A 22,204-nucleotide genomic window follows, 5' to 3' on the forward strand; every position below is an offset into this window, starting at 1 on the left:
TATTGGACTTGCATGGGGTTTAATATTTTCGAGTCAATTGATTTCACATACCAATCATATAAGAGGAACGCAGCTTTAACTAACACAGGGTTGAAAGTAATCGGGCCTGGTGCCGGATTTCTGGCCTATGAATATTTTAGAAAAATAGATTAATTAAAAAGTCCACATGGTATCTGTTTTTGATGCGCTGGGTTTAATCAAATATCGAACTTGCACCTACCAATGAAACGAGTTCTAGCCAATCAGATGCATAGTAGGGCGGTTCTTTGCCGAAAAAGCGAGAGTGCGGTGTGGTCTCCGTGGTAACGCGGCTAAAAACATCTAGGCAAAGTTTATCAAACTTGGAGCATGTAGATACAGGCAGCTTTAGTTGAGAAAGTAGTTAAAATAAATGACGCTGGGCATGAAAAGACAAGAGGAAAAGGGTGGAGACGGGAAGTTGTTTAGGACTTGGTGCCTCAAACTGAGGGAGCCGGGTGCTTCTGCAGCGCATGTTGAAGGAAGACACTGGACGGCAGCAGCGGTAAGACGGGGCTTGCTAGTCACAAAGCTTCGGTCCGTGCACTCTGTCATACGAGTACGTTAGCGGCAACGACCGCTACCATTGCAACTGCGACTGTTCCTTCACTGACCGACCGTGATACAAACAACACGTGTGCACGTTCACTGTAGCTATCTGAAGCCCATACTGCCTTGACAAAGCTGTCTGTCTGGAATCAGCATGGCAGCTATTTAAACATAACAGCGTTGTCCCAGAGTTAAGACGTCTAGCTATATGAAAAGATAAACAATGCGACGTTTTTAATAAATGTAAATAAAGCAGCTAATATCAACATGGACAAAATCATGAATGTACTAATTCGCTTTTTTGATGATGACCTGGCCAAAGTAGTAAATTTTAGTTTTCACAATGATTCATTTTAGGATTATATTATTGCAATTTGTAAATCCACATTGACTCTTTATTTAACATATGGTTGAAAGAAGTAAAAATTGATCCAAAACTTTTTAGTTTTTTAAAATTCTGACTATTATTGTGTAATGTCAGAAGGACTTTAACTGTTTTGTCAGTCAAATTAACTTTAATGAGTGCATATTGAAATATTACACTGTTGGTTGGAAAAAATGCATCTCAAAATGCATCAGATTGATGCTTTAAAATGTGGAATATTTAAAATTTTCTTCCCGGGGAGCATGTCCCCGGACCCCCCTAGAGGGGTAATATCCTTCTCACCTTTTTCACCCCTGACCCTTTTTCATACCTGAGTTATTTAAACATAACAGCTTTGTCCAAGAGTTTATGAAAAGCTAAACTATGCGAAGTTGTGATTGTGATGTGTAATGTAAGGGATTTTACCCCCCAAAAAAAGTTTCAGGCTCAGGATTATTTGGGGTGGAGGTGCTGCTTTTACAACGTAGTCTTGGAAAGCGAGGTGTAACAAGTGGAGCAGTAGTTTGTTGAGCTCTTTTGTTTCTGTAATTGTAAGAGCATTTTTTGACTCGAGTGTACAGAATTTTAAATACACGTTCTCACAATGATTAGTCTTAAGTTTCCATTTGAGGGTATTACAGGTTTCCTGTCAAAAAATATTTGCAATAAAATGTGATCAGCCTTTAGAGCCATGTAGCTTGTATAAATATATTGCAGAAAGGATTTTCCCAATAAAGACCCTCATCATTTTTGAAAATCATTGATTCAGAATTATTGCAACCATTGTCAGTATTGGAAAAACTGATACGCAACCCTGGCTACTGTGGAATTTGATCTGTTTCAGTTTCCATGGCCGAGGTTTGTCCCCTCAGACGATGGTAGGGCTTGGAAGAGCAGCGATGCCTCACCTTGGAATAGGAAGAGCACGCCTGCTACCTCTTTCTCCTGGTCATGTTGAGTCTGTTTCTGAAGCCTGTGAGCAACAAGCAGTCCTACACACTCGGACTCCCCCCTCAGGTAGGAAAACAATCATGAAACAATGCAAGAGATGAAATGTTTCCTTCATCTAGGTTAAAGATGATATTAAGCCTTCATTAATGTTATTAATATGATCATAACTGACAAGAAATTCAGAAAAGGTACAAGATTTAAAATGCAAATGTTTTGAAGGAACTGTGCCCCTGTTGCCCACCCCTCAAGAGGTGATTGAGCTTTCTGCTGTTGCACCAGCAAAGATGGAGCTGAAAATGGAGGCAGTCCGGTAAGTATGCTCGTCTGTTTTGCATTTATCTCTTAAAGGGGTGATAGAATGATTATATAGGGTATTTCACACTGTTCCTTATGGTCTCCTAATGGGGTATGTAACATTGGTTGGGCTGAAAATGGCCTGGTTGATATTTTATTGGCCCTTATGCATCCCTGTGTTTTGGCCCTATTTGTAACAAGAGCATTTCTTCCAAATATGGTATGGTCATGAATATTTAGATGAGCTGCGCGCTGATTGGTTGAGCGACTTGCCATACGCACATATTAGAGACGTGCGCTGATTGGTTGAGCGAATCCCCAATACACATACATTAGAGAAGCGACAGAATCTCATATTCCAGACACTGCAATGTTTCATTACCAAATTCACTTCTGAGACTTTTTTTAAGCAAGAAATCAACTATATAAAGCTGAAATATGGGCCGTTTTACAAAATTTGATGGCTAATTGCAAATTTGGTAAGACGTGTCGGACTTTAGGAGCTCCACACAGTCTGACAAGAAAGCGGCAGTCTGCTGGGCTCCATACCCAGGGCAAAGTCACCCTTTGTGGATACTGCATACGGGGCTCCGCGGCCAGCTGCCGGCATAACTATAATATATTTACGGTTTGAATTTCGTCACGCCACTTTGATTTTAAGGCATTTTTATTAACGTGAGGCGTCTTTGTAGGACGAGCAGCTGCTTGCAATATGTCCCATTCATTACAATGGGGAAATACCGCAGCTAGCTAGCTACACTGTCTCCATAACTAAATTATATTTACAGTTTGAATTTCGTCACGCCACTTATATAACATCATTCCCCAATGTCTTATAAAGCTAACCGTTGTGTCCGATTTGATTTTAAGGCATTTTTATGAACGTGAGGCGTCTGTGTAGGACCAGCAGCTGCTTGCAATATGTCCCATTCATTACAATGGGGAAATACCGCAGCTAGCTAGCTACACTTTCGCCATAACTAAATTATATTTACAGTTTGAATTTCGTCACGCCACTTATATTACATCATTCCCCAATGTCTTATAAAGCTAACCGTTGTGTCCAATTTGATTTTAAAGTGATGGTTCGGAGCTATTCAGCGGCTAACGCTACTCTATGCTAACTCTCCCAATGTTAGACCCAGGTGAAAAAAGCTTCTGGGGGGGGTGTTTGGCTCGAGGTCATGGTGCAAAGGACCCTAGGGTGAAATTACTCCGAACCATCACTTTAAGGCATTTTTATGAACGCAAGGCGTCTTTGTAGGACGAGCAGCTGCTTGCTATATGTCCCATTCATTACAATGGGGAAATATCGCAGCTTGCTCACTTTCGCATAACTAAAGTATATTTACAGTTTGAATTTCGTCACGGCATGAATATTACAGGTTCTTCAAGGTCTTACAAAGCTTAGCTAACACTTGTCCGATTTCGGATATCAATTGAATGTATTTTTGTGAATGTCAGAGTTAGGAGGAGGCTAGCTAGCTCTCATTGATGGCCTCCTTCTCACCGCGGCTGTATCAATGAGACTCGCGGACAAGAGGCTTTATTTCCCCGATTGTTTGTTTAAATAACTCAACACACATACCCATTATAAGATTTACTGGAACCTGCGGGCTGCGGTAAAAGATTGCGGGCGTAACAAGCTCGCTGACACTGCGGTCAGGGCGGCGATGTAGCAACCCAGGCAGCACCAACACCGGCACTAAACTCCGACACACAGTCGGAGAAAATTTGCAATTAGCCATCATTTTTCGTAAAGCGGCCCATATTTGAGCTTTATATAGTTGATTTCTCGCATAAAAAAGTTTCAGAAGTGAATTTTGTAATGGAATAGCAGAGATCTGGGTGACCTAGCTAGATTCAGAAGACTACCTGATCTCAGGTCAGTTGTGTAGCCTATGTAAATGTTGGGGCGTGACTGTTCTCTTAAGGTTCCGGATTTTGAGATGCTTGCGTAAGCAACTCAGCTTTGTTGGGATTCGCCCGTTTTCTTTGGCAGTTTCAAAATATGAGATTTTCATAGTAAAGGGGTGTCTGGGACTTTGAGCTTCTATGTATGTCCCATTTACCCACCGAACTGTCGTTATTCAACTATGACAGGGTAAAATCGGTTTTGCATTCTATCACCCCTTTAAGGCCTTGCATAGGTTTGTGTATAGGGTTGGGCATCGTTTAGATTTTAACGATTCTGATTCCAATTCCGATTCTTCATTTCGATTCCGGTTCTCATATATATATATATATATATATATATATAGCCTGTTTTATTTTCATCATGACCGATTTTAATTGCTCTTTAAAGTTTCATGTAAAGCACTTTGAATTGCCTTGTTGCTGAAAGGTGCTGTAGAAATAAAGTTGCCTTGCCTTACAACCTCAGCCTGTCAGTCAGTCCCCAGGGCTTAGAAACCACTGTTGTGCCTGCTCATCTCAGGGGAAGTGTAATGTCATCAGCACTGCGACTTCTTTCGGCTCGCCATTAATACATCACAGTGAATGGTGTCTGCGTGAAGTTTAGAAAACTGTAACCACACTGGAAACCACTTTATCGGCATTGCCGCGACTCAATGTGACTTCAACAAAACTGCGTAAAAACGTAGTTTGCTCCGTCAGCGCCTCTGCGCGTGCGTGTCTGACCTTTGCTCTCTGTCAATATGCAGAGAGGACAGATAAGCTTGCGCTTACTCTCAGGTACCAAAATTTGGCGTTGTTTGATTTTACGTGAACCAATACTCTGTAGTACCGACGTGATTCGGTCGATACCGGTAAAAGTACAGGGTTCGATACCCAACCCTAGCCTTGACACACCAAGGTGAACTCCAGCTGCCATTATGTGTCTATAGCAAACTATTGTCCATCCCTAACTGGCCGTGAGTAGAGTCGTGTAGTAGTGACGATAACCATCACCGCAATACCATGGTTGTGACGTTTTTAGGATTTCATTTGTGATTTCAAACACCACGAGGCTGACAGCAGAGATTTATTGAACCAAAATATCTAACATTTAGATAGATAAAGTCTATTATAAAACTGCCAAACTGCAGTGATACGTTGCTTTTTCACAGAAAAAGGTTTGCGTCGCATAGGGCTGGGCAATATATCGATATTATATCGATATCGTGATATGAGACTAGATATCGTCTTAGATTTGGGATATCAATATTTTTGGAAAAAGCAACATTTGTATTGCCTACATTGCTTACAATATCATCTCTCAAAAAACTAAACATATTAAGTGCATTTAAGTGCCATATTACATTGTTTTTTTTTAAAGATTTTTTTTCAAATATCAACCTCAAACTAAGGCATACATTAAACATACATAAACATTACATTAAGTTGTGCAACTTAACTTTTAGAACTACAAGTTTCAACCTGAGACTGATCTGTATATACAGTAGGCCTATATGTAAATATTAGTTATACTCAACCTATTTTCATTTATATATTTGATTATAATGTCACACAGCTCACTTATGCTATTAGATCAGAGAGAGAGAGAGAGAGAGAGAGAGAGAGAGAGAGAGAGAGAGAGAGAGAGAGAGAGAGAGAGAGAGAGAGAGAGAGAGAGAGAGAGAGAGAGAGAGAGAGGTTTTTCCGAAGGGATAGTCAACGCGTCGGCTCATCAGATCGTGGTCACCACTACGTATTTTCTTGTCCATACGACTGTTATTTACTTTAGTCGGTCCTCTTCGTGGAATGGATGATTAAGTTAGATGTCGTGCTATTATCGTGGTTTGAAGCTAGTTTGATTTTGCAGTAGACACACTGTACAGAGTTTTAGTTTTAATTACGTTTGAACTGATTCCAAACTTTGGACCCTTTCTGTAGTTTTCTCCAGCCTGTCTCTTCTCTTAGCCCCTTGCTATTTATAGAGCTTCATTTATGTGTGTAATCAATACATTACTCGTCCACCTATTTTTCTGTACCATGGACTGAGGGTGCCAGTGCAAAACAAAGCAAAGTTTTACATTCACAATTTCTTTTGTGAGCATATGATTATAAATAGATGCATAGAGCTTAGTGTGTGTGTGTGTGTGTGTGTGTGTGTGTGTGTGTGTGTGTGTGTGTGTGTGTGTGTGTGTGTGTGTGTGTGTGTGTGTGTGTTTTTCAAGTACAACATTTTTACAGATGCGAAGTAGAGCTGGGTGATATGGAAAAAAATCACAAAATTTTTGACCAAATATGTCTATTGTGGAAATTTGTAGGGTTGCCTATTGATGCGTTCACAAAATATTAACACAATGAGAGTTTTGATAAATCACCAATATGGATATAATGACTAAGTGGGTAAAGGCAAATTAGGTTATCTGTGTGTGACTTAACAATTTAACGTTACTGTTTGTGACTTGGATGTTATAGGACAGTACAGGTACGGTTTATGTCAGTGTTTTTCTAACGCTCTTGACTAGGGCTGCACAATATTTTGCTTCGTCTACATCGTGCATGCGCGATAGTCACATCGTATGGTGTTGCGATGTTAACGCTAAAAACATTTCATTTTTGCTTGATAGAAAAGTAAATTTTCACTGTTCTCCTTTTACATGATTGTGAATGATGTGTCACCTTTTTCAGCCCTTCCAAGTTTGCAGGTATGTGAATTACGCATAAAGGTACTTTATTGTCACATACACATATGTGTATGTGACAATAAAGTACCTTTACCTTACAGTACCCTTTACCTTCATGCAACAAATACGTTATTGTATTATGTTATTAGTATAAACACACTTTACAAAGCTATTGTGAATTAATTATGATTGTGGAATATTATAATAAAATCTTTTATTAAATACAGGTAACATTAATGGCAAATAATTCTTTTCTCAGGCCTTAACATCCGCACTGATTTTCCATTATATGGCTGTGAAGTTGCCAATAAATTTCATCCTAAGTGGTATTAAAAGATCTTAAATTTAACTTCTGTAATATATCCTGCCAAGAAAATGGACAATCCATCCGTTTTTTTGGTTCTTGCTGATTGAAACGGCATGGTTAATTGTTTTTTCAGCTTCAAAGTCCACTTGCTGTCGCATTGATGGATCATGGCTAAGGCAGCTCGTTTAGAATCAGCTTTGTTGCATCCAGCATAATCAGTTCTAGGTTTGGGTAGACCTGTGGAGACCTAGTCATTACTTAAGCTTTACAGATAGAAAATATAAAACTTGACTGTCTTGTTCTGAAACAATCTTTTTGTGCATTTATATTTTCATCTGGTCCAGTGAGCCAACTAATAAGGCTGGAACAAAAGGAGCTCTTATAAATATTGGCTCAAACCACATCACGATTCGTTGCAAGAATGAAGCTGTTTATCAGTACCATGTTACATTCACGTAAGTATCAATAATTTGTGCTTTAACTGTTCAACAAATGACTGAAAATATGTAATGTCTATTTTCAGTTTAAAAATAACAAAGCTAAAATTACACTGAAGCAATACTATTATTAAAATCACAGACATGCTTACTACAAGGCTATTTCAACTGTTTAAATCAATATTGTCAGCTGATACTGGTATTTGGGAAAGTGCTCTATGTATTGAGTATTTTCAATATTATGTTTCAGTCCAAATGTTGAATCAATGGCAATGCGTTTTGGCATGATGAAAGATCACCGTTCAGCGACAGGGGAAGTAATAGCTTTCGATGGCTCTATACTCTTTCTGCCTGTTAAACTGAAAGACGTAAGTATCCACAGTTACTATTTAGTTGTGTGGTTAATTGACTAAGGTGTGTTAACTTTAGTGGGACAGGTTGTAATTTTTAGTTTATGTAGTTGATTGAGTTCCTACAAATGTCAAACTACTGAGAATGAGTCTTAAGAGTGTCAGTTTAAATGTATTGAATTTTCATTATGCAGCAGAACTATACCGTGAAATATGTCACATTACTGAACTAACACGTATTCCCCCTTTTTTTTTTTGCCAAACATTTTGATGGCATGCAGGTGGTTGTTCTCAAGAGTGTGAGACGAACCGATAACGAGGAAATACAAATACAAATCCAGATGACAAAGATTTTGCCACCTAACTCGGATCTATGCATTCCATTCTACAATGTGGTGCTCAGGAGGTATTTAAAAAAACTTCACTGTTTGATCAAAGATGATTATGACAAATAATCAAATTAAAAGACTTCTATTATAGATGTTCTACTATATGGTGTTCTACTATAACTACATATAATTTCCACTGAAATAAAAGGTGATGGCAATCTTCTACTTGACCTGTGAGATTAAGAATTTAAAAAGAAAAATGGTGTAATTGCCCTCCATTCACTTACAAACAATAACCTGATTTTAATAGTTTGACATCTTTTCTGTTAACTTTCTTACTTTTAATAAAGTGCATTCAGCCAGTCTATTGCTGCGTATCAGTTTCTAGGTCATTTTTCTCTCAATATAACCACTAAAGGCATGTTCACATTGGCCGGGAAGCATGCATTTTGCATTTGCATTGTGCATTTGCATTGTGCATTTGCATCTGCATTTTGCGATGAGTTTGATCGTGGGATCATTTGTGTTTGAGTGCGCATCTCGTGTTACCCGCTGGTGTAGAGCTGCAGGCACCAACGTTTTTCTGTCATCGATATACCCGAAATAACCACTATTGCTGCTTTAAACCTGTTGTGTAATAATAATGTTAACTGACCTGACTCCCTAAGGAAGTAAACATTATGTGTGGATGACTGCCACTTCCGGTGCTACTTAAGATTTTGCCTTTTTTTTTATTTATTTTTTTTGCAATAAATGGATAAAAAGTATGCTGAAATAACATTAAGATTTGTAAAAAGTCTGAATTCATACCTTATCAGGTCTGTCCACAAGAAGGCAATCAAAACTTTTAAAACTTTTATTTTATTAAGTTTGTATCAATCTGGGCTATGCTAACATTGGAGCTGCTCCATGAACACAACAATCATACATACATACATACATACATACATACAATTTCAGAATTTACTATTCAAAATTTCCTGCTTACTTTTTTTTTTATTTTATTTTTTTTTTCCGCCAAAGAAAGCTCCTTTTCATCCAGTCTGTTTTCAAAAAATGTAGTACTATAGAGCTACAATAATGCGATCCTCCATTCTGATATGACATTGGGAGAATCTAAACACTGACTGGCTTTCATGAAACAGCGTCACAAATTTTTCAGGACGAGTGTAAATAGTTCAGTTTGTGCCGGCATTGGCTTTATGTAATCGAGCCGCCGAATTTGTGTGAAATGTGGGTATTGAACACCATAAGTAGCCTTAAGATATGTTCTTTCTGGTCTTTATTTTTTTATTTTATTTTATTTTTTTAAGATTTATGCTACCATGTTACTTTAAGCATAGACAGGACATGACTCTGTTTTTGTTTTTCAAGGGTAATGAAAATCATCGGGCTGAAGCTGGTGGGTCGAAATCATTATGATCCAGAAAGCGCGGTCATTCTTGGAAAACATCGGTTGGTTGAAAGTTTCATTTTAACATCAGAGGGCAGGTGCCAGCTAATATTATGGCAACTCTAGTCCATTCATTATCCTGTTTGTCTGTTTTTGTAGGCTGCAAGTGTGGCCAGGTTATTCAACCGGAATCAAGCGCGCAGATGGAGGCCTGTACCTGAATGTGGATGTGTCTCACAAAGTCCTGCGGAATGACTCTGTGCTGAATATCATGTGAGTTTACACCGCAAATCAACTGTAGAATACAAACGTTGGCAAGTTCACGGATAAATTCATAAGTCATATTGGATAATTCTTTGGATAATTGGATAATTCTTCATTGTAAAATAGACCTTACACTTTATTTCCACAAAGCATTACATACTTAGTTGTCAATGTTACAGGGATGTTATCACATGTTAAAAAAATAAATAAATGGCACTGTGTAGATGTGCTCATACAAGTTTAAACATTGACTATGCCATGACTGAGCCACACAGGGCTATATACATTTATATAAGTTAAAATGTTATATTCTATGATGTAGTCATACATATTGAATGCCAGGTTGTGAGATGAGACATTCTTAGTGCGTCTGCAGTCTGTCCTCTGAAATGGCCTCGACCACTATAACCCTTCCTCCTGGGAATATGGTTGTATTAAGAGGTGAGTTGGAGGGCAACTGTTTGCCAAATGCAATAGGCTTATTGCATCTATAGATTATTTATAAACTGAAATACTCTTGCCCTAGCTTTGCCTTTTCTGTTTACACTGAAAATGGGAAAAGTATGACTTTTGGACCGTACTGCCGTCTGCCAGGAACATGCTGTATCAACAGAGCAAAGAGAACTTCAGAGACGAATGCACCAAAGAGCTCATCGGCAGCATCGTCATCACCCGCTACAACAACCGCACCTACCGCATTGATGCCATTGAGTGGAACAAGTCACCCAAAGACACCTTCACTTTGATGGATGGCACAGAAACCACCTTTGTTGAATACTACAGGTGAGACTGCTCTGTCCATGAATGGATGGGCATGATTACTCGACGATTGATAATTGATTAAGAATTTCGTCGATCACGTTAATTTGTTATTGATTAAACTAATGCTGGTTGCGTAGTGTGAGTCTTGGAGCAATGAAATTAATTTCACAGTGTGGCAGCAATTAAACATTTTACCACCCGGGGGTAATATTTGACTCCATACTCTGTAGGGCTGCAGCTATCGATTATTTTACAGTATTTCTGAATTGTTAAAACACATTGTTTGAATGTTTCTCTCGCTTTCTCAAAACCTTAAACACAAATCACCAAACTTAAGCTACACTGTCAAAACCTTTGACTTGTCTTGCTATAATCAAACAATTGCTTCAGAACTAGGTTATCTTTACCCAAACCCAAACACTGTTTTCAGATAACACACACATCCAGCTAATGCATAAACACTACACAGCAGTCATTACACACTACAGAGATAAATGCAAAACACTGCACTCATGGCAGAGCAGGGGAAAAATTCTATTTATTATGAAGTACTTTCACAATCCTGCACACATAAATGTAGTCACAAACAAAATATGCAGCAGATAGATAGCCACAGGACCTCATCAACGTCACAGGCAATCCTGTCCCTTGCTAAACAACGGGGAAAGAATCCTTTAGCATGCCGAATCCAACCTTGAATCGCTTCCACTCCAATGTTGTCACATGCTGCATCCATTGACTGAGATTTTCCTGTGCATAAGGATTTCTGTCATAGACCTTCCACCTCCATGCAGAAAAAAAAAATTCTTCAATGGGATTAAGGAAGGGAGAGTATGGTGGGAGGCACAAGTTTATAAAACGTGGGTTATTTTCAAACCACTCACGAATTCTAGGACCACGGTGAAAGTTCACATTGTCCCAGATTACCACATACATGGGATGCTCGGCCTGCTCATCACCTCTCTGTTCACGTCTCAGTAGTGCTTCCTGTAGAGCATACAGAAACGTTAGAAGATGGGCAGTGTTGTAAGGCCCTAGAGTTACATGGCGGTGAATAAACCCGTAGCTGCTGATGGCAGCACATATGGTCACGTTGCCACCACGCTGCCCTGGCAACTCTACAATGGCACGTTGACCAATAATGTTGCGGCCTCTCCTTCTCCTCTTGGTGAGATTAAAGCCAGCTTCATCCAAGAAGATGCACTCATGAGGCCTCTCCATGGAATCCAGTTGAAATATTCTCTATAGAAATGAACAAAAATAAATTTTTGAAGGAACGTAAATGACATAGCATTCCAGGCTTCATGACTCTGTATACATGTGCTGCATTACATTCGACACAGTAAAGATGTACAGTAACTCAATAGTGCTGTATAATCTCTGGACATGATTACTTACTTGTACATATTGATGTCGTAGCTCTTTTACCCTTTCAGAATTTCTCTCAAATGGTACTCTGTAGGCTTGTTTGAGACTTATCAGGTTGCGTTTCAGGACACGGTCAATTGTGGAGAGACTCACACTGTTGATTCCAAATTCACGTTGTCTTCCTCAACTCGCTGTTGTATTTCACGCAGACGAATGAGATTATTTTGAAGGACCATATTGACAATAATGGTCTCCTACGTCTCCTTCCACCGGCATGTTGCAGTCTTTCAATTCTAGCAAATAAAACCTCTTGTTAGAATTGTACAGACAGGCCTAATGCATTGAAATGTCCCCAAATATGTACAATACTTAAAATATTATACAAGTATATCACTACAAGAAAAGGGCCAATTTCTAGAGATATGTTACAGTAATTTACTGAGACATTCCACGACCGTACATACTGTACTGTAAGTTTGAGGGACCACAAATGATAGTCCACTTACCTGTTCTCTTCTCTGAATGTCCTGACAATGGAGGCCACAGAGAACCTGATTATGTTTGGTTGAACATGTAGTCCTGTTTCCCTTATACTCATTCCATGAACCAGAACATGGTCTATGATTGTTGCTCTAATTTCATTGGAAATGATGGCTCTTGATGTTCTTCCTCCTCCTCCTCTGTCTCTGTCTCGTCCTCTTCCACTTCCTCTTCCACTTCCTCTTCCACTTCCACTTCCACTTCCACTTCCACTTCCACCTTCTCTCCTGCCGTCCGTTGTGGAAATCACACATGCCATTTGGATTTGACATGGCTTTATATCCTGATTACTGATTAGGTGCAACACATTACTGATTTGAAACAGGTGTGTTCAATTTTGAGTGCTTGTGTGTTACCGATGACAACGGTGTGTTGCTTGTGTTTCACTTTTGGGGGTTGTGTTGTGCTATTTTGAGTTGTGTGCACCACAATGCTACATGTGCTTTGTGAATGACAATGTGTTTACAGTTTTGCACAAAGAGTGATTCCGATTTGCTAGTTGTCTAACCACGAGAAGTGTTTAAGGTTCTGCAAACTGTGTGATTCAATCAATAAAATGGTTTTTACACTTGCAACTTTGGTTTTGCAAATGGATTTTAGTGTTATAGCAAATCAGAAATACTGGAGTAATCGAATATTCTACAGATTATTCCATCGATTAATCAGATAAGAAATACTTAGTAAGAAATACTTAGTAAACAGCAATAGTAAATATTTATTATTGCTGTTTACTAAAAAAAAGGAAACCTGTCGCTTGTTATATACAAAAGACAGGTTTCCTTTTTTAGGAAAAGCAAAAAAGTTTATTGCCAAATTCCAAGACTGTTTAAAAAAAAAAAAAAAAAAAAAAAAATGTTAAAGGCCCAAATGTTAATATTTTTCACCCCCTTCTTGCCTCTGGCTATTTGCACTGGATATGCAAAAGAGCTGTTCACTGACCAGAGGGTAAATGTGACTGTACGAAGCTTACAACAGGGCCATTCAACTACACTGTTCTGGGGGACACATTTTCAGAAGCCTAATACACAGTGAGGAGCATAGATATATCTATGATGAGGAGAAAGAATAAAGAATGCATGATGACATCATTCACGTGCATATTAAGTAGCCATGCTGGGGGGAGGAGCCGGTTTGTCTCCAGCAGCAGCTAAGTTTCCAAAAATTAGAAGCAAACTAATAAACAGACTACAAACCGACAGCTTTCGTTTTAGCTTGTTGGTAAAACATCGCTATTAGCAGAGTAACATGCTGTAGGCTAGTTGTGTAAAACATGGCTATTAGCAGAGTAGCATGCTGTAGGCTAGTTGTGTAAACAGCGCGGTGGACGAGAGCAGCAGACGTTAGCTACCTACCTCGTGTCGGGTTGGCTCCGTGGAATGGATCAGTACACTGGAGGTTTGTTACGGAGATGATGTAGCAGCATGTTTGCAGCTTAAAATGATCCCAACCTTTCTGTCGTTTTCTCTCGCCTGTCTCTTCTCTTAGACCCACGCTATTTTCGTCTTCCTTCATTTGTAATCTGGGCGGTCAGTCTTGTGTTTTATATACTGTCTATGCTTGTGTCCGCAGAAGCGCAAACCTCTTGTGCGCTAGTAATAATCCTCCGTGCGGAAACACAGTGAGCCGTACAACCTTTGATTTAACGAAGCTTCGAGGCAAAGAATTTTGCTTCGAGGATTTTTTGTAATCGAATTATTCGAGGAATTGTTTCAGCCCTAATACTCCGTTACCTGGCTGCGAGTTTCCGTTTTGATTTCAGAAGTAATCATGAAGAGGACACGGCGAAGTTTGGCGTGGGACCATTTTGATCTGGGAAAAAAACGACTTAGTTCACTGCAAACAGATGCTGTGTATAAGTACAACACAGCCACGACTCGCATGATGTAGCCTACCGCTAAACAAAGTGCAGCCGACCCTGTGTTAATGTTGGTGGCGCCCGCGGTGCATCCTGCTCTCAGTCTCAACCTAGCATTAAACTCGGTGTTAGCACGAAGGAGCTGCGATGCACAACGAGCAGAGAAAATTACCCAAGGGACCTGCAAGTTCATTGAGATGGATATTGGAACCAGCATATCACATTCTGTCCCGACGTACCATCACCAGACCAGGTAGAAACTCACTACGAAGAATGGAATAAGGTAACCCGGGCTGGCCAAGTTAGCGCAGAGGTAGGCGACCTGTGCATCCCAGCAACGTGGCTGTTTTCGGGGGCTGGACTGACGGTCCCCAGGTAGCGGTCACGTCTGACCCCAGATCATGTCAACATGCTTATCTTTCTCAACAAAAATCAGTAGACTAGTGCAGAAGTTGTATCTGAGATAGCCTAGTGGTTATTTTGTTATTGGGCTTTGTCCGTGCCTTTTGATAGTTTTGAGTTGCATTTTGACAAAACCTGTCAAATCTAAGTATTATGTTTTTGGTTAAGTTATTATTTAACATTATTTATTATTTTGGAACAAACAAGGGTCTCTGTTTTAAGAACGCCGGCTCCCAGCTGCAGGTTCTGCTGCTTCAGAGCGCCGCACCGCATATATGTATAATCTATAACCTCCAGTTTAACTGCCACAAGTTCTTCTTCTTGTAATTAAGATCTCATCGAGGAAAAATACGCTGTATTTTTGTTTTCATTGCATTTTTAATTTATAAAAACTTAAATAAGTAATGAATTTTAATATAAAAATATTAATGATTAATCAATAGTCGATCGTTAATTTTCCCGACGATTGTCTAAGAAAATGTAATTGAATGCCCATCCCTACCATAAACTCTTTAAAAACTGAGCAGGAAAGTATAGCAGGTGTATTTGTGCATTAAAATTGTGGCAGTTTAATTCAAAGCAGCAGTGAAAGTGAGAATTTAAACATGTTGCATTTGCTTGAATTTGCACTTTTTTTTTTTCTCTTTTTTTTTTAACAGCAAGAACTATGGGATTACCATCAAAGAGATGGACCAACCTCTACTCATGCATCGGCCAAAGGAGAGGGCTAAGCCAGGAGGGAAGGTAAAAGCTCTCTCCAGCATCAGCTACTTTAACATTATAATAAATTCTCAAAGACACAAGTCAAGTGTTTTTTATTTATTTATTTTTTTTCATTTTTAGTAAAGCTCTTTACAGTACACTACTCTGCTGACATGACCTGAATTCTTGCATCAGAATGCCACCTTGTGGCTACATTAAGTCTTAACAATAAGCATATTTTTAAAGCCGTGTCATGATTTAAAATGCAGAAAATAAACAATTCCTTTACTACAGCTGAATCAGGTTTATCAAAGCAAGCTGTCCCATATTTTCCCATTTGAGACACTTTTTCCCTTTTGCTTGAACAACCTATTCAGACATCAGTAATACTTGTTCTATATACAAATGAATACTGTGTGTTCAATAGTCCGTAAGAAGCATAAGGAAATTGTATCAAATATTAATGTGACCAGGAAACACTTAACTGTAGAGAATTTTATAATGTTGATTTATTGCAGCAAATCATTACTGGAGAGATCCTTCTAGTACCAGAGCTTTCCTTCATGACAGGAATCCCAGACAAAATGAGGAAGGACTTCAGAGCTATGAAGGTAAACTCAGTGCGTTAGCCCAATGTTATGTCCTCTTCGAGGTGGTCTTGCTCTGTACCCTAAAACCTTTTAGGAGCAACACCTACATTAAGCAGCTTCATAACAGAGCATGTGAATGGAGCGGTGAGAATTTTCGCTTCCTGCTTATGAAGCGGTTTGTTTCCACTGTTGAAAGCTGTTCCCAATTCTCCGGTTAGTATCGCTCTGCACTTAACTTCGATTGAACCCACTGTACTCAAATCGCTCACCGCTCCCTCCAAAAGAAAAAGCAGAGTTGTATTTATCAGATAAACGCTTCTTGCTTCGAACTCATGGTGTGAGCGGTACTGGAGCAAAATTGGAGCAGGACATAAGGCAATGTTCAACATTTTAAAAATCCGCTCTGCACTTCATCTAAAATCCTTGCTCTCGCTCCACTTACATGCTCTGCTGGACAATATCTAATGCTTAAACAATTGTTTTTTTACAATTGAGTTTTTTATTTTGCTGGCCAGGTAGGTCTGTAATTAATAAATAAATAAATAATAATTGCTCAATTAGCGTAACTATACAAGGTTCATACCAGTTTGAACATTGTTGCTGTGTACCGAAAGAGAAACCCCAAGTGCTGCCATGTTTGTTTTTGCATTGGTTGTTAACAATGTTGTCTTAACAGAAAATACATTTTTAACCAGTTACTGTTTGTGACAACGCAAGTAACAACCATTGGTATTTTTAACAGTTTTGTTAACCTCTACACCCTCAGAATAGGTGTGTTAAAATAACTTAATTTTTAACACACCAGCATGTCTCTAGTTAAAGAACTCTTCCGTTTATTTTTTAAAGAAGATCACAACTTGCTCTTTTTATTCAAAAATTCTGTTAAATTATTCACAAAATAGTCACTCATTCCAAATAAATGCTTTATTTAAATCATTCACCTACACAGTGCAAACTCTTGTCAAAGGATATTTTTGGGGGAGCATTTCCAAAAAAGATTTTGAAATCCCCAATATCTTTACATTTTAAAAACATTTAGTCATGCCAGTTAAAAATCTGTAAAAAAAATAAACAGCCACTTGAAATGTAATAATTCACTGTTAATTTGAGTGTTTGACAAAAATAACAAATGTCTGTCTTTAAAGACAGAATACAGTACATTAACAAATTTAACAATTGTCTGGTGACATTCAAGTTTAACATCCAACTAATTACAGTGAGCTAACCTGCAAATGGTCACTACAGTGGATATCAGGTCACACCAGCATAAAACTGCAGGGCCAGAAGACTGGGGACACTATTCGCTGGCTGCTGCTAAATTTTACAAGCAAGTGGTTGGCTCATAGGTCATTGAAGGCAACAGTAGTGCCAATTTAAACAATCAATTTGCATCTTGGATTTACATGCAGTTGGTTTCCACTGAAAGATGATAACTGGTCTAAGGTCTAAAGTCTGCTACATCTTTTTATATTGATAAGTTCATACTCCTTGCGTTGCACAAGGTATGAATACAGATGATCATCAAAGTGTTTCACAATCAAAACTCTAAGAAAAATTAGCGGGTCTTCCTTTTTCACATTTGGGAACAATGTGTACAATTTCTCCAAAAAGAAGTTCTATATGTCTGACTGTGCACAAAGACAGTGAGCCACGTGAATTGTGCTGGAGGAGCTAATATATCAAAGTGCTTTGATCAATGAATAATTACCTTTTTTTTTTCCGAAGATCCAACCATAACTGGAAAGGCATTTGAGACTCTGACTTTTTTTTTTTATGATGTGCATAAGATGCAAAGGGAGTATAAACCAGACATGAAAATCACTCACCTTTTGGCAAAATTTGCCGTTTTGAAACCAAAATAGGTAACCTAAGTGAATCGTGTAGATTCGATGAGAAAATGTTTAGGGGGGTGGGTTAAGTACTCGGGCCTGGTGCCCGATTTCGGGCGTAGGACTATTTTAGAAAAATAAATAAATTAAAAAGTCCACATGGGATTATTTTCAATGCACTGGATTTAACCAATCATCAAACTTCCACCAACCAATGAAGAGTTCCACCAACCAATGAAAGCAGTTCTAGCCAATCAGATGCAAAATAGGGCGGGTCTTTGCCGAAATGTCAGAGTGCAGTGCCGGTGTGGTCTCCGAGGTAACGCGGCTAAAAACAAAATTGAGGCAAAGTTTATCAAACTTGGAGCATGAAGATACAGGCAGCTTTAGTTGAGAAAGTAGTTAAAATAAATGGCGCTGGGCATGAATAGAGGACAAGAGGAAAAGGGTGGAGACGGGAAGTTGTTTAGCACTTGGTGTCTCAAACTGAGGGAGCCGGGTGCTTCTGCAGCGCATGTTGAAGATACTGGACGGCAGCAGCGGTAAGACAGTGCTTGCTAGTCATCAGATGCTAGTCACAAAGCTTCGGTCCGTGCACTCTGTCATACGAGTACGTTACCGGCAACAACCGCTACCGTTGCGACTGTCTTTACTGACCGACCGTGATACAAACAATACGTGTGTGCACGTACATAGCGGAACATGATTTGTCATTAACTGCCTTGACAAAGCTGTCTGTTTGGAATCAGCATGTCAGGTATTTAAACATAACGGCCTTGTCCCAGAGTCTAGACGTCTAGCTATATGAAAAGATAAACAATGCAACGTTTTTAATAAATGTACATAAAGCAGCTAATATCAACATGGACAAAATCATGAATGTACTAATTCACTTTTGTGATGATGACCTGGCCAAAGTAGTAAAGTTTAGTTTTTACAATAATTCATTATAGGATTATGATTTTATTGCAATATGTAAATCCACATTGACTCTTTACTTAACATATGGTTGGAAGCAGTAAAAATTGATCCAAAACTTTTTAGTTTTAAAAAATTATGACTTTTATTATTGTGTAATGTCAGAAGGACTTTAACAGTTTTGCCAGTCAAATTAACTTTAATGAGTGCATATTGAAATATTACACTGTTGGTTGGCAAAAAATGCATCTCAAAATGCATCAGATTGATGCTTTAAAAAAATTAAAATATTTGTCAAGGTTTTGGACATTGCTGTCTGTCAATGAATTTGTTGAAATCTTAAATTCAAGCAGTCTTTCACATTCTGTAGTAAGACTCAATTAACTCTTGCAGTGGTTCTAAGATGTAATCTCTTTTTACAACTCTCCTTGTCATCTAGGAACACTGTTACAAGTGTCCTGGGAGTCTCACTCTCTTCCATTGTAGGAGAGCAGAAAGTGTTGGTTAATAGTGTTACTATCATCACTGACAAAAGTTAAATAAATTGAAAACACTGCTTCAAATGTGGCTTTAGAACATTTATTTGCTGTAAACCCGTTACGTAGTCATTTAAAACTCCAGTTCCCTATTTAATCCCTTATTGTTCCTCTGAACTCAAACTCCTGTATGCATTTAGCTCTGCTCCATTAGCTTCATAAGCTGAGCTAGCCAAACACACGGCAGGACACTGGTGTCTAACGTACATATTTTACGATGCTTAAAATGACGGATGGAGTCTAGTGGGTTTAGCTTGTTTCGCCGTTGCTGACTGCAGCGATCTCGTTTAATACTGGACCAATGTCAAAGGAAAATATTTCCTTAATAGTTGTAATTGTATCCGATACTCAATGAGCTGTTGCAGAAACAAGCCCAGCGTGAAGGAATAAAGCAGAAGCGGTCAGATAAATGTAGTGCAGTAAACATTACAACATTTCCCTCTGAGGTGTAGTGGAGTACAAGTATGCAGTAGCAGCAGGGGCGATTCTAGGATCAGACCTTTAGGGGGGCTCAGCCCCTAATGAGAATGTGATACGGATATAGTGCATGCATAAGTGTTAATCTGGGCCATGAAATTACCAACTTCTTCACAACCGCAATCCTGCTCTCTCTCTATGACAGAGACTCAGCCAAATGCCTGAGTCTGGCGCAACCACCTCAACCAGAATCTAAGCTTTCCAATGATATTAGCGCCAGTTGCTGTGACAAATTATTTGAAAATTAACATTGAATTTACATGAAATGTTATAATATTTGCATTCTGCATACATCTGTGCGCACCCATTACTCTGTGAAATATCTCACAAACTCTTCACTCAACACGTGCATCGGTACAACAAGCGGTTCCCGGGTAATCGGTTTTGAAATTGCAACTAAATTTCTACATGGTCTCCAACTTTGGGCCAAAATTATCATGTATTCTCATGTAAGCTATTTGTCAGCACATTTTTGTAAATTGCATAGCCAGTGTATCCCACCTTAATGGTTATTATATTGCCAGATTCCAGACAATCCCACTTACTTAAATATATCCCACTTACAAATATGAATATATATTTATACTGGTATGCTTCCCAGTGACAATAATGCAAAAATATAAAGAAAACTATGTGTGCATGGTTACAATTCTGAAGTGCAAAATAGTTAAGGCTACAACACAAATATTTCCATCCATAGATAAGAATAATCAAGTATAACCTCTGAATGTATTTTCAAAGTGCACCAGATTGATTCATCTAAACGTTAGAATATACAAGATTTTCTTACAGGGGAGCATGCATTTAAATTTAAGTTTACAAAGATAAAAACATTACCTGTTTGGGAGGTATTTACGCTTCTGAGCTGAAAATGTCATGACCGATAAGTTAAATAAAATGTTTTATTTAATTCAAGTAGCCTACTTGAACATAATTATTTTCTAGGGTTTAAAATGTATACAGATTTGACATTTAATGGCACATTTTTTCCACGTGCGTGCCGCCGTGTTCATGAACCAGAACTTCGACAATAAGTCAGTAAGTTGCTACTCAAACGTTTTTCAAGTTTGGCAGGTCTGGATACAGTTTGTTGCAAGTGTGTGACATGCAGGCTCTGCATGCACAGCAAAACAACAATCACAATCAATGTTGATCAATTTATCAAACAACCAAAGCAGGCCCCGCTAGTCGACCACAACCTGAAATTTAGAGGAAGCAACATGCATGCATTATTAATATCATTCAATTTAGCCTGTATTGATTGTATTATATGAATACAATGGTGTCATGCCAGTCAACCAGTGTATTTATTCTAATTTCCCTCTCCAAAATCACTTCAGAAGAGTAGTCACAGTGCTTACTTGCTTTGGTTTCTGTAAAGCATTAAAGTTCAACAAAGACTGAAGAAAATGTCCTTCCATTTTCTATGTAGATGCACTCTCCTACAAAATCACCCCAGTAGTTGAGAATGATTTAGTATTTCTAAATAGGGCTATATATGTCATCTTGTAAAAAAATTGTCTTTTTTTTCATATCTCAATATATATCGCAGGGGGAAAAAAATATCGCAATGTCAGTTTTTTTCCAATATCGTGCAGGCCTGTTGTGATTGATTTTAAAGAAATGCCAATAAACCAGAGCACATTTGTTTTCCTATTTCGGAGTGCTTCCTTTGCAGTGTTGTGGAGGTAGGTCTGGCAACGCGAGACTAAGCATATCCCATTGTTAAAATGTAGAAAGTCAGAAATGTCATCTCCGACCACAGCAGCAGAAGGTAGACCCTACCATCCTTGCTTCCCAAACTCTAAGACATGAAATTAAATGGTTTAGAAAGTGTAGAACAATATGTCATCTGAGGAGATGCAGGTCTGAAAATATTTGTAAAGAGAAAATTTGTAATAAAATCGTATGGTAACAGACTCTCTGAGATATCTTTCATATGTTGTAGGACCTGACCATGCACATCAACGTGAGCGGTGAGCAGCACACCCACTCAATAAAACAGCTTCTGAAGAACATCAGCACTAACCCTGAGAGTCAGATGGAGCTCAGCCGATGGGGACTGGACGTTGACTCAGAAATCCTGATGGTGAGGCTGTGTTGTTAACCCTCTGGGGCTGTCAATGTCGTTACGATGGCAAACTGACACACGCAGTCTAGCAGTCTAGAGATTTTTTCTTTTCATCCGGGAGCGAAGATCTGTAGCCTTTCTCTCTTGCACTTGTAGGTCTTCCAGAAGCTTTGTTATCCAGCCTAGAACTGCCTTTTTTTAGGTTTAGTTTTTCAGTGTTTGCTAGTTTTTAGTTTTTCAGAAACATTAGTTTTTGTATATTTTGTTTTACAGTAGTTTTTGTTAGGGCCAGGTATAAGAAATATGTAGCTTAATTTACATACA

General features: G+C 38.7%; 1 protein-coding gene across 1 annotated transcript in view; it reads left to right on the forward strand.

Annotated features, from left to right (window-relative positions):
- Positions 1–22,204, forward strand: part of piwil2 (piwi-like RNA-mediated gene silencing 2) — a 41,348-nt gene that overhangs the window by 7,361 nt on the left and 11,783 nt on the right. Inside the window, exons 5-15 of the mRNA XM_039804269.1 lie at positions 1,776–1,948; positions 2,102–2,192; positions 7,402–7,512; positions 7,745–7,862; positions 8,126–8,250; positions 9,548–9,628; positions 9,726–9,839; positions 10,425–10,613; positions 15,417–15,501; positions 15,978–16,070; positions 21,758–21,898. Of these exons, the coding sequence (XP_039660203.1) occupies positions 1,776–1,948; positions 2,102–2,192; positions 7,402–7,512; positions 7,745–7,862; positions 8,126–8,250; positions 9,548–9,628; positions 9,726–9,839; positions 10,425–10,613; positions 15,417–15,501; positions 15,978–16,070; positions 21,758–21,898 (1,321 nt within the window). The remainder of the gene's footprint in view (positions 1–1,775; positions 1,949–2,101; positions 2,193–7,401; positions 7,513–7,744; positions 7,863–8,125; positions 8,251–9,547; positions 9,629–9,725; positions 9,840–10,424; positions 10,614–15,416; positions 15,502–15,977; positions 16,071–21,757; positions 21,899–22,204) is intronic.

Source organism: Perca fluviatilis, chromosome 6 (assembly GCF_010015445.1).
Source record: "Perca fluviatilis chromosome 6, GENO_Pfluv_1.0, whole genome shotgun sequence".
Taxonomy (NCBI): domain Eukaryota; kingdom Metazoa; phylum Chordata; class Actinopteri; order Perciformes; family Percidae; genus Perca; species Perca fluviatilis.